The 13,168-nt window shown below is 38.2% G+C and overlaps 2 protein-coding genes across 2 annotated transcripts; both read left to right on the top strand.

Annotated features, from left to right (window-relative positions):
• Window positions 1-2,242: 2,242 nt before the first annotated feature.
• LOC131944752 (uncharacterized) lies at window positions 2,243-3,421 on the top strand. The gene is made up of 2 exons (XM_059305556.1): window positions 2,243-2,327; window positions 2,688-3,421. Exon 2 carries the CDS (start codon window positions 2,702-2,704, stop codon window positions 3,419-3,421), a length of 720 nt encoding a protein of 239 aa, XP_059161539.1. The 5' UTR covers window positions 2,243-2,327; window positions 2,688-2,701.
• A 2,071-nt stretch (window positions 3,422-5,492) lies between these two features.
• LOC131944755 (uncharacterized) lies at window positions 5,493-13,020 on the top strand. The gene is made up of 8 exons (XM_059305559.1): window positions 5,493-5,650; window positions 6,650-6,869; window positions 7,320-7,477; window positions 7,778-7,860; window positions 8,409-8,518; window positions 10,398-10,568; window positions 11,144-11,260; window positions 11,474-13,020. Exons 1-8 carry the CDS (start codon window positions 5,568-5,570, stop codon window positions 11,591-11,593), a joined length of 1,062 nt encoding a protein of 353 aa, XP_059161542.1. The 5' UTR covers window positions 5,493-5,567; the 3' UTR covers window positions 11,594-13,020.
• Window positions 13,021-13,168: the final 148 nt, after the last annotated feature.

The raw sequence follows: 13,168 nt of genomic DNA, 5'->3' as shown, positions 1-13,168 counted from the left end.
CCCCCCCCCCCCCCCCCCTCTACAAGTGTGACGTCATTTATGGACATTTGTAGTATATTACTACAATATTTGAAGATACAGTGACAGACACAGGCTAACTGCTACGGAGGCCTATGTGTAACTTATATTTTCTTTTTCTAAGGTTCCATATTAATTCTAAGCCAAAAACAGTTCAAAAATATTTTAGCAGAATATTTTAAAAAATATAACGCTAACAGTTAATACATGAATTTAGTTTGCAATTTAAACGTTCGGATACCTATGTGTACCATCTGTTAGTTGCCCTTATAATAGCGATTATTAATTAAAAAAAAAACGTAACGGCATAACAAAATAATTTATCCGCTTTTCTTTTGGACCACTTTCATCTTCAGGGAACAGCCCAGTTTCACTTGGTGGAGAATAAACATTTATTTGTAGCTGTGGTTTTTTTTTTTTTAAATCCTCCTCCTTGAAGTTAGTGAATGCAAAATGTGCAACGCCAAGAAAATGAATTACAAGAGAAAGAAATTAATTCGGTTTTAAACTAGAATCTAGTTACAAGGAGTTAGTCTTAAGACTTTCATTGACTCATGCCGTTTAGGATTCTTTCAACGTTGTATAAAGTAGCTCCACCCCTCCGTCTAAAGTGTTTTATTTTGCTAATTGATTACGGACTTATTCAATTGTTTTCTACATCAATTGTGTGACACCAAAATAAAAAGGCAAACGTGACTGGTAAAAAGCGCCCCGACCTTTTCAGACTTTTCAAACTAAACCTTAAATAAACAAGTTAAATATAGTTTTAACGACCGCTTGATTTTTTAGCGCAATTTCCATACTGACAATTGCGATTAATAATTCGTTCTGGATGGATGTGTGTCCGCAGCTTTAAGTCGTATCTCCTCCTCAACGAAGCAATATCGAGGACTAGTTCCAAAGCAAATATGTTAATCAAGTTCCGTGGATGATTGTGGGCCAAAAAAATTCCCGGAATTCCTTCCTGGATTTTCCGGAAAAGCCAAAAAACCTTAAAAAAATGCAATTTTTGGCCCATATCTCGGCAACCAGACCACTTAGCGACTTGAAACATTTACCAATCGATTCCTGCCATAATTTAAAACAATATTGCAGAACAAAGTTTTCAAAAATATCCTTTCGTTCGATCACAAAAAATTAATTAAGGAAATTGCGCTTAAATTGTCACTAGACTTTTTATTAACTTGTTTTACAAAACCGCGGGCAAAGCAATTTTCGTTTTGTTTCTGCAAATGTCAAACTATGTTAACAAAAGAGATTCAGCCATTAGGATATATGGATTAGGCAAACTTTAACAGTATTTTTTTTTGGCCTAAGTGATTGATATCGATTTTGGTCGAACTTTAAAATTGTAGTTTACAGATCTAATTGCTGGATGACATTTAAAAAACCGCCCGATAGTCATTAGAACAAGGTCATTTCAATTGTGCAGAATTAGCCCGTCTTGTGCAAAGTTACCCCAGGGTGTGACAAGTTACCTATGTTGTTCAAGGTTAACCCTGAAAAATTACCCCTATGGTGCAGTATTGTGCAAAGTTACCCCAGGGTGTGACAAGTTACCCCAGGGTGTGACAAGTTACCCCAGGGTGTGACAAGTTACACCAGGGTGTGACAAGTTACCCCAGGGTGTGACAAGTTACCCCAGGGTGTGACAAGTTACCCCAGGGCGTGACAAGTTACCCCAGGGTGTGACAAGTTACACCAGGGTGTGGCAAGTTACCCCAGGGTGTGACAAGTTACCCCAGGGTGTGACAAGTTACCCCAGGGTGTGACAAGTTACCCATGTTGTTCAAGGTTAACCATTGCAAAAAATAACCCTATAGTGCAGTTACCCCAGGGTGTGACACGTTACCCTATTTGTGCTACATTACGTCTGTTGCACCGTTACCTTGGCTTGTACAATACTTACTGGGTTCATGCAGGTTACTACGAGGCTCGCAAACTTGACGATGAATAGGCCTAATATAGACGTGCATAATAAAATGTTGACGCCTTACAATATATTTTGACACTATACCGTAACATGTTGACAGTGTATTATATAAAGTTAACGATGTATAATGTTGACGGTATACCGTATAATGTTGACGATGTATAATGTTGACGCTACACTCACTATCCTGTACACTAACCATATCGGCACCAGCTACAGGCTTGCAAGGAGACGGTCAACATAAGTCTACTGGCTCTGTGTCTCGCCGATCTGGGATGCAACTTGACTCTACTCTGGCAGAGTATTTGCCTCTCACCAGCGGTCCAGCATTCGGGGATTTCCTTTAATCCACTGGATTTAAGATACCTAACCGGGGGTAATTACCTAACAACTGTATTCCCACAATTTAACCAGCATTCTAACTCAAATTAAGTTTTTAAAAAATGATCATATATGTTATCAAGACTGACAAAATTTACGGAACCATACATTCCTGAACCTTAACTCCCCCCCCCCCCCCCCCCAAAGGTTTCGTCCTCTTTTATGGACGATTCCTTGAACTTGAAAACTTAGAAAAAGAAATTTAAAAACAAAATCTTATTTTCATAATTTGTTTAACGAAACTAATTACCATATATAATTAACTTATTAAACAATTATCTTCTCGACATTTAATTAACCCGTTGATTTTTATTGTAACCCCCCCCCCCCCCCCCCCCTTTCCTCCTCTCCCCAGCCCTACCCCGTGCGATGTTCACTCGAGTCTCCTCCTGGATTCACGTGTACATCACCTTCGAGCGCTGCCTGTGTATCGCGATACCACTGAAGATCAAATCTATGGTGACGCCGGCTGTGTCTGTGACCTCCATGGCGCTCATCTACCTGCTCCTGATGCTGACCATCCTACCCATGTACCTGTCCGCCCACATCGAGTGGACAACCAACCCAGCCACCAACACCTCCCGTTACACCCGGGTCTACAACGCCGATGGACATTACTTAGAGAGCATAGGCCTGTCGCTCTCGTTCGCGGTTATAATTTCATCCTACTTCCTCGAAGTCATCTGCACTTTAATTATCATCCGACAGCTACGAGAGAAAAGAAAATGGCGAAATGAAACATCTGGAGTTGTCGTTCCTGGATCCGAAAATAGAATCTCGACAAGGGACAGAAAAGTGATCAAAATGGTCATGGTTGTGTCGAGTCTGTTCATCGTCTGCTCCTTCCCGGGGTGTGTCCACTACATTGTTGGGATCGTTGGCAGTGAGCACTACAATCCCGTGGTCAGCCCTAATTTGTTTTTCTTGGTTTCCTCAGCCGTGGAGACGTGTGAGCAAATCACCTACGCCACCAATATTTTTATTTTCTACCAAATGAGCTCGAGGTACAAGTTGGTTTTCTCTCAATTTTTCACAAAAGCAATTTCGCATGGTGTTTTTGTTCAGGGGTCATCCGCCGTTATTGAATAAAAAACTATGCTGCAGATTGTATCAGTTTTTTTTGGTGTGTGTGTGTGTGTGTGTGTGTGTAAAAAATACGAATCAGAGGCGTATCGAGGGCGGGGCGGGGGGTGCGGACCGCACCGGGTGACACCATTTAGGGGAGTGACACCAAGGCGAAAAATTGCAAAAAGTACAGAACAAAAATGCTTTTTTTTTGTCAGATCCATTAGTGATTAATTAAAGTTAAATAGTCTTTTTAAGTACAAATTAACACTTATTGCAAAATGGCAGGGTATTATAGGCCTATGTAGACCGACGCACACACACACACACACACACACACATATATATATATATATATATATATATATATATATATATATATATATATATATATATATATATATATATACTTATTTCTTGGGGGGGGGGGGGGGTGACACCACGAAATGCCGCACCGGGGCACACCCGATTAAGCGACGATACTGATACTAATGATATTTAAAACTTAAAACATGATTTAGCCCATATTTTAATGCTTTAAAAAAATTAATAAGTAGCAGTGTAAACAAACAAGCGCATGTTTGAATGCTGTCGTGTAAAAATAAAATGACCCGCAACACCACGCCCACTGCCTCAAGCAATTGGTGCTGTAAGGGTGGTGCACACGGTCACGTGATGCTGGCAGAAAATGGCTGGGATATGGTTGTTTAAGGCCGCGGGCGGAGTGGACGTACCCTGGGGGTGGAAGTTTCGCCCAGAAGGGGGGGGGGGGAGTGGACGTATCCTTGGGGTGACAGTTTCGCCCAGATAGGGGGGGGGGTGGATGTACGCAGGGGTGGAAGTTTCGTCCAAAAAAAGGGGGGGGGGGGTGGGCGTATGCAGGTGGTGGAAGTTTCGCCCAGAAAGGGGCGGGGGTGGTGGTGGACGTACCATGGGGGGGGGGGGCGTGACCATCCGCAGAGCTGCCTGAAAGAAACACCATGAGTGTGTTAGGGAAGGGGGAGGTGTGGGGTGAGTACCAACACAGCTTTATGTTAAAGTTTAAAAAAAATCTCACCAGAAAAAAAATGCCAATAACAAAAGCAAATATATTTCTTCTATCTGCACGTATGGATAAAAGCCGGCCTATGGCCTTGGCCGCTGTCAACATGCGGTGGTCACGGGGTCAGGGTGTGTCTATATGTCAACATGCTGTCACGTGATAAAGATCGAATTGTATTAATTGGTTAGATGTGCATCGACAGCAGAGTTTCTTCCAGGCATCTCTTCGGGGGGGGGGGGGGGAGGCTGAGCCCCCGAACGAAAGTCTACCGCCCCCACCCCCGAACGAAATGGAATTTATATATAGAAAATATTTTTAACAGTGTCCACCCCCCCCCCCCCCCCCGGAAATTTCAAATGCTCCCCCCCCCCCCTCCGGAGAAAAAAAGTCTGGAAGAAACGCTGATTGACAGAGGTTGCCAGTGAGGTTATAACCACTACCACCCCCCCCCCCTTTTCCATAGTCAGCACATTGCTCAGCACAGCCGCTTTTGTTCCCAATCAGGGTTGAGTGAACTCAGAGAAGTCCGACAGACTCGAGCCCGGGATTCGAACTTCACACTTGAACCTAAACCGCCGCCAAACTGTATTTTTGTGCGTTAAATATCAACATATTAATATTAATTTAATTAAATATCAATGGTTCAAAATTAGGTATAGTAATTACTTTGTATTGAAATTTGCTAAAAGTATAATCAAAAGTGCAAAATACCGGCAACACTTAATTTTTTATTTTTATAGGCCTACCCCGTCATACATTGTCAACAAAGTTAGATTCCCCCCCCCCCCCCCCCCCGATAAACCCCTTGAGTGTGGAGTCATTTTCCTAAAGCTAACATTTTAAAAACATCAGTATATCACCTCAATGGTTTTCAAAGCGGAAAGAAGTGTCGTTTAACTTGTTACGTGTGCTAACAAAAGCATCCTAATATTTTATTCATGGCATTCGCTGGCAGAAAACACACGAACGCGCCTGGCGTTATTTTATTCGAAGCCACATCACAGGTAGCCGCCAAGCTGATTATCACGTGACTATCTCCTTGGAGCTACTACATGCAAGTGTCTGTTGAAAAATGGCGGAAAGTTAATTACTGCGAACGATCAAGCGTACGCTTGTCATACAATTTTAATGAAAATGGTTACACATTCGCCATATAAACTTGATTTAGATCCACAGAAGCGAAATGTCTTTGTTACACAACTGCACGAACGGTAAGCAATGTTTGTTTAACGCGCAGCTTAAAAATAAGATTAAAAATAATTCAAAATATTTGTAGTTTGTTGTAGGCTCTATTTGAAAATATTAACACATCCTAGATCCAGTACTATTGTCGAGGGCTTCTCGCGTTAATGGTAGACGTGTGATGTTTGCTAAAAATTGAACACAAACGAGACTTAGAATCTAGGTTTTTAACTGCCCCTTAAATCTAAATGTGTGCATTCAATTATAAGTAAAGTAAAATGAAGTTCCATTAATCATTAAAGGCTTTTCTGTTTTCAAACATGGCAGTTTATGGGGGTCATCCATAAATGACGTCACACTCGTAGGGGGGAGGGGGGTCCGTAATTTTGTGACGATGTGTGATGAGGGGGAGGGGGGGGTCAGATGTTGCGACGTCACATTTTTGCATTATAAAAAAGCATTGTTAGAAAACGAATTTTAGACGTTATTTCGCGTTTTAGATAACTGTTTTAATAAATTGTAATAGTTTAGACAAGATTTTGGAAAAATATCGATGTTTTAAAAAAATTCAACTGCAATTTTGAGGGGGGGGGTTGTAGGTTGAAGTGTGACGTCATTTTAGGGGGGGGGTCTGGCTTTTTGTGACGACGTGTGACGGAGGGGAGGGGGGGAGGTAAAAATCGTCAAAAAAAAAGTGACGTCATTTATGGATGACCCCATGGGACAAGTGAAGTAGAGTTCACCTGTTTCTGTAACCTTGGTATACGAAGGGAAAGTGTGGTTAAAAATAAATTATTAACCTGATGGATGCCCCTGATGGTCATATTTTATTTTTATAATTACATCTAGAGGGCAAACTTATACTTAATATTTTTTCTCTCTCTATGGCCCCATGTTGACAGCATATAAACTATAAAGCCACCTGAATAAATTGTGTATCTAGTGTGGCTACAACATCAAGATGACCAAAGCTTCCTTCCCTTATTTTAATAACGATTAATTGATTTAAATGATGATTTGTTTATCAGTGATGATGAAGAAGATGTCACCGTCTTCCCTGTCGTCAAAGAATCTGGAGACAAACTCATTGAGTCTGGCCTCAATACACTCCAGAAGACACTGCTACTCAAAAAAGAGGTTGAAATAGAGAAAGTAAATACTCAGTTGGAAGCCAAACGCTATGAATTCAAACAGCGGATGGAATTGTGCACCCAAAGGCAGGTGGAGCTACAGAAGAAACAACAAGAGGTTGGGGTCTTATAATGTAGCATAAAAATGTGTCTAATTACTTTATAAAACAGAAGGCTATATTTAAAGTAAATTTCCCTTTCTAACCTGACAGTGAATGGGGCAAGTGAAGTAGACTTCACCAGTTTCTGTGGCATCAGCATATGAAGGGATAGTGTGGTCAGCACTATGCCCAGCCGCCCTTACTTTCCCTAACTTGAGTTGGGTACCCATCAGAGCTGGTTGGATTCTGGGACATTCTACTGACTTGAACACGGATTCAAACTCGAGACTTTCCAATGAGCAGTCTAGCTCTCTACCACTAGGCCACACTGTCTCATAATGTTTAAATTTTAAGTTTGTTGAATTTTGAGAAATTATTTTGGCCCTGTAATAAAAAGATTTAGGCCTATTCTTATTAGTAATATTTTTTTATATATATATCTGATCATGATAGTTTTATACAAACAGATGAAAGACAGGGTGACAAAATTTGAAAAATTCATCCAAGAAAATGAGGCGAAGAGAAGACGAGCAATACAAAAATATCAACAGGAAGTGAGATTAAAAGAACAAAAGTCTATTGAGTTTTCATCTTTATCAGACCAGTTACAGCATTTCAAAAATAGGTACTTTATTCTTATGGTTTGATTTATAATGTTCACCTATAGGAGATATATTAAAGAAAAAGACAATGTACTAAATCTCTAATTTTACTATTTAGATTTTAAAAACTTGATATACAACAGTCAATTTCAATTTTCTCATTTAGTGGATAAAAGTTTTTTAAAACTTCATATTTATTTTTAACCTTTGAGTTTGAGAATGTAAGTTGGATAATGTTAAGTTTCATATCTGTGATGCTTTAAATCATTGTAATACTGAATTTTATTTAGCTGATAAATTAACACAAGTCATTTGTCACACAGGCATGCATTACTATCAGCCAAACTAAAGGCTTACACTATATATGAGGAATATCTGAGAAATGTTATTGAGGCCATACCTGAAGGTAAAATACTTTGTTAATGTTATTATAGAAGCAAGATTTAGTTTGTTTTGTAGCTTCCAATTTTTAAATCACCCAACAACATTTTATTAATTCCACTTTGTTCACGTACAAGGCATAAGGAATTCGATTTTTTTATAGGAACAGTGTTTAATTAATTCCACTTGTTTAATTAATTCCAATTCCTACAGGAACAATGTTTAATTAATTCCAAAACACCATGTTAATTGAAAATTGTAAATTTTTAATTATTAATTTAAATCATATTAAGATTTTGTTCTTGTATCTTTTCTATTCACTAAATAAGGTTTACTTTAATATATGATACACAAATATGACTAGAGAATAAGGAATGCTAGTACAATATAAATAGAAGAAGATTGGGTCTGTAAATTGTGTCTGGGAGATCTTGATGTCAAAGATGGTAGATGCATGCTCAGATGAGGGTTAAAAATAAAAAAAATTAGATTATACTTTGCTAAAGTTTTTATTTTTTTGTTATATTATAATTTAGAAATAAATCTCGAGATTTACATTTCTTTAAATCTTAGATTACCTGCCAGCAACAGAAGACAAAGTCAAAGGATTAATGATGAGGCATAGAACTTTAAGTGAATCTAACAAAGGGCTGGTTGATAATCTAGAGGCCATGACAGATGAGGTACGTGCCTGGGTTATGATCTCCAGTAGTCTGGCTACAGACTCTAGTGACTTGACAGTTTGGCTCACAATTTGACCAGAGACTGGTGATAGAAGGTTATGATCTCCAGTAGTCTGGCTACACACTTTAGTGACTTGACAGTTTGGCTCACAATTTGACCAGAGACTGGTGATAGAAGGTTATAATCTCCAGTAGTCTGGCTACACACTTTAGTGACTTGACAGTTTGGCTCACAATTTGACCAGAGACTGGTGATAGAAGGTTATAATCTCCAGTAGTCTGGCTACATACTTCAGTGACAGTTTGGCTCACTATTTGACCAGAGACTGGTGATAGAAGGTTATAATCTCCAGTAGTCTGGCTACACACTTTAGTGACAGTTTGGCTCACAATTTGACCAGAGACTGGTGATAGAAGGTTATAATCTCCAGTAGTCTGGCTACATACTTCAGTGACTTGACAGTTAGGCTCACAATTTGACCAGAGACTGGTGATAGAAGGTTATGATCTCCAGTAGTCTGGCTACACACTTCAGTGACAGTTTGGCTCACAATTTGACCAGAGACTGGTGATAGAAGGTTATAATCTCCAGTAGTCTGGCTACATACTTCAGTGACTTGACAGTTAGGCTCACAATTTGACCAGAGACTGGTGATAGAAGGTTATAATCTCCAGTAGTCTGGCTACACACTTTAGTGACAGTTTGGCTCACAATTTGACCAGAGACTGGTGATAGAAGGTTATAATCTCCAGTAGTCTGGCTACACACTTTAGTGACAGTTTGGCTCACAATTTGACCAGAGACTGGTGATAGAAGGTTATAATCTCCAGTAGTCTGGCTACACACTTTAGTGACAGTTTGGCTCACAATTTGACCAGAGACTGGTGATAGAAGGTTATAATCTCCAGTAGTCTGGCTACACACTTCAGTGACTTGACAGTTTGGCTCACAATTTGACCAGAGACTGGTGATAGAAGGTTATAATCTCCAGTAGTCTGGCTACACACTTTAGTGACTTGACAGTTTGGCTCACAATTTGACCAGAGACTGGTGATAGAAGGTTATAATCTCCAGTAGTCTGGCTACACGGCTACACACTTTAGTGACTTGACAGTTTGGCTCACAATTTGACCAGAGACTGGTGATAGAAGGTTATGATCTCCAGTAGTCTGGCTACACACTTTAGTGACTTGACAGTTTGGCTCACAATTTGACCAGAGACTGGTGATAGAAGGTTATAATCTCCAGTAGTCTGGCTACACACTTTAGTGACTTGACAGTTTGGCTCACAATTTGACCAGAGACTGGTGATAGAAGGTTATGATCTCCAGTAGTCTGGCTACACACTTCAGTGACAGTTTGGCTCACTATTTGACCATAGACTGGTGATTGGCGCAAATAGTGATAGAAGAGATTGATAGCGTTAGACAAAAATAAAGTGTTTACGATAATTTTAAGTGTTTATTTTGAAAAACAATTACAGCAGCTATAAAGTATATCTTGCCCTTGCATGTCTTTTGCTATGTAATAATGAAGTCTTAAGTATACAAAACTGTTGATGTTAAAGCCAGTTTATTTTAATAAAAAACAATGGTTACCCTTTTGTACCTGTTTGTTGGTTCATAAAGTCTCTTATTTCTGTGACCATCACACATAAAGGGATAATATTGTCAGCAGTATTTAGCCACTAAGTCCAGATGCTTTTACTTTCCCTAATAAGAGTCAGGTATCCATCATAACTGGGCGGACACAGAAACATTATTTGGACCAGTGATACAAACTCGTGACTTTCAGGTCATTAGTTACTCTCTCCACCATCCGACCACACCATCTCACAACCTTTACACTTTTGAACTTTCTTACTTTTCTTCCCAAAAGCTGGAAGAGTGTAAAAAGGAGTTTGAGATACTGAAACAAGAGCACCAGAAGAGCCGGCTGTTCAACACCTCCATGCTGTCCCAGCTACTGGAGAAACAGGAGGAGATACAGGACAGCAACGAGCAGAACGAGCAGACATTTCTAATGACAAGCGGGGAGATGAGGTCAAAGGTCAGTTCATAGGGTCAACTCTTGTCCTGGTCTTATCAATTGAGCGGTTTAAAAATGGATGTAAATACTGTAGAAAAACTGAATGCCTGTTTTTTTTAACTTTATACCCTGAACTGCATTTTGTGGCTTTATGAATTTACACATTTAGGTTGCTGTGGCTGAAAGGTTAGATGGCTAAGCAACAAAACTCAAGCCCAGTTCCTGTGTTATAGCTGTAAGATTTTTAAAGAGCTCTAACATGAGCCTGACCCCAGTGGTGGACAATGCCTGACCCCAGTGGTGGACAATTCATCCAGTCACTGGGGAGGGGGGGTGGCTACTTGACCTAACTGGGTGTAACACTAACCACACAATCCCACACTAGGCCACAGTAGCACATGAACTCTATTTTATCTATTGTCTGGACTGTCCAATTAAAAATTTTACCAGATTTTCTTCTTCTACATCAGCCCTTATGGTCTGCTAGATCTGAAAGCCACAATTTTACTTTATAAAAGGTCTGATCAAAATTCATTGTTACTTTTCTTCATACATGTTAAGGTAAATAATGAAAAGTTATTCTTTTTAATTTATAGAGAACAGAGATTGGCATAATATTTATGGCCATAGACAACATATACGAGAAATGTAAAAAACCAACAGATCCACCCCTGGGGAAAGAGGACTGGGACCTAAAGTTAAACAAAATCAGGGTAGGTAAATCTTGTTCAAATGTTGCCACCTGCAGTTGTATCCTCTTAAAAGTAAATAGTATTTGTAAGCTTTTCATAGAGTGGGAAAATGTTAATTAAATGTTATCATTAAACATATCAGGATCATTTGTGCAAGTTAAATGACATAGTTAAACTTTAGAGAGAGATAAAGATGGTGTTACATATGTAAAATGTAATATTTAAACATTTCAGGACCATTTGAGAGAGAGGGAAGGTGTTGCGCAAGTTGTTTTAAGTGCCACGAGTTCAGTCTCAGGGAGTGGATCAGCTGACCATAGCAGGACAAGAGCCAAGTCAAACATCAGATTCTAAGTACCAGTTCAATTACGTTCATTTATGTAAATTATTTCTCTTTGTTATGAATTCCAGTACCCAGACGTGTATTGGTTTCGTTAGTTCATGCCAAATTTTTTTTATTGTGATGGTCATTGCTGAGATCAACATTTTAAAAAATTGCAGCAGGTTTAAGCTGAAATGTATTTATGATAACAATCTTGTTTAAGATATTTATGCCAAAAAATATTTGTATTTACTAATTAAAACCAAAGTAGAATTGGAAATGTCTCTGCTTTTAAAAATATTTTAATAGCTTTAGAGGTTAAAGGCCTCATTGTTCATTAGCTGTCTCGTATTTATGTAAATAAAATGTTAATTTCAACATTAAACAGATGAACATTATTTGCCCTAATCGCCTTTCAGGTGTGTTAGGGCATTAAATGTTTTCACATTATTTCTACTTGGTATTTTTAAATTTAAAAAGTAGATTCATGTTTACTGTTACAACTATGGATCTTTTGGTCCCACTTAACTTTCTTGTGCCTGAAATTATTCCCCTTTAAATACACCTTTTTTAATATGCACTATGTGAACAATAAATTATCAACTTACACACAAAGTATTGTAAAGCTAACGAGCCTGTTCAAGCAGGTTTGTGATTAAAGCATTAAACAATTTATTTTTAAAAAATGGCGCTGATTAACAAACTCATATATTATTGTAGTTTAATATTATTGTAATAATTTTGCATTTAAAATGCAGATAGAAGTTCTTGTATAAAATATTTTGTTGTACGTGTTGTTTAAAATTGTAAATGTAGATTGGGGTAAAAATGAATGAAACAAATCTGTAGATAGGATGTATGCTGTGAGTTAATGAGACTTTGCTTCAACAACTAAATCCATTTTAAATGTTACATTCTGCTTCAAATAAGATAACACTTGTAGTTTTTTTTTCCATCTGAAACTTATTTTATGGGTTTCTTTAGCTCATTATCTTCATCATCTATACTAAGATGCCAAGTTTCTTTATTTTTGAGCCTGTTATGTTCTGTTATTTCCATGCCTTCATGTATCATAAGCAACAAAAAATTTGTACTTTTTTTAAGCCTCATTTTATCACGATTATTTCACATTAGTTAAAGTCATCTTTTCATGATGTGAATAAACTTTAAACAAAAATTATATTCTTTTCAACGTCAGAAAGAAAGCAGAAATAAGTTTTCTGATTTGTTTGTGATTTAGGCTTTTGTGACATTATTTATCAGATGTGAACTATACATTTAGAGTTCTCACTCCAAACATCCAAAAGTGGCTTAGACAATGGTGAAATTATTGTGACAAATTTTATTTTACACAAATACAGAAATTGTTTTAGTACATAGTTTTTGAATTGTTGGATGCTCCCTGTTATATTGTGATACCTTGACTTTACCCGCTTGAATAAATTATCTCTGTACAACCTATTCTCGTACCCTGAGTTATTTTAAAGCCAAAAATTTAGAATTGTACTGTCATAACACCTTGTCCTGCACCAAATCACATTTTTTTCAGCTTACAAAATTGGCTTTCTGAAAACTGTCCATGCACCTCATCAACCTGACATGATCAA

This window comes from Physella acuta, unplaced genomic scaffold (genome assembly GCF_028476545.2).
Source record: "Physella acuta isolate Inbredline_101_S28 unplaced genomic scaffold, ASM2847654v3 ptg000507l, whole genome shotgun sequence".
Classification (NCBI taxonomy): Eukaryota; Metazoa; Mollusca; class Gastropoda; family Physidae; genus Physella; species Physella acuta.
This window is presented reverse-complemented; position numbering and strand designations above follow the sequence as displayed.

What these genes read in the sequence shown, in the direction of transcription:
- LOC131944752 (XM_059305556.1), top strand. Translation starts at nt 2,702, where the DNA reads ATGTTCACTCGAGTCTCCTCCTGGATTCACGTGTACATCACCTTCGAG.
- LOC131944755 (XM_059305559.1), top strand. Translation starts at nt 5,568, where the DNA reads ATGAAAATGGTTACACATTCGCCATATAAACTTGATTTAGATCCACAG. An exon ending in GCGGGGAGATGAGGTCAAAG is followed by an intron (nt 10,569 to 11,143) that starts GTCAGTTCATAG and finishes TTTAATTTATAG; the next exon opens with AGAACAGAGATTGGCATAAT. An exon ending in TAAAGTTAAACAAAATCAGG is followed by an intron (nt 11,261 to 11,473) that starts GTAGGTAAATCT and finishes TAAACATTTCAG; the next exon opens with GACCATTTGAGAGAGAGGGA.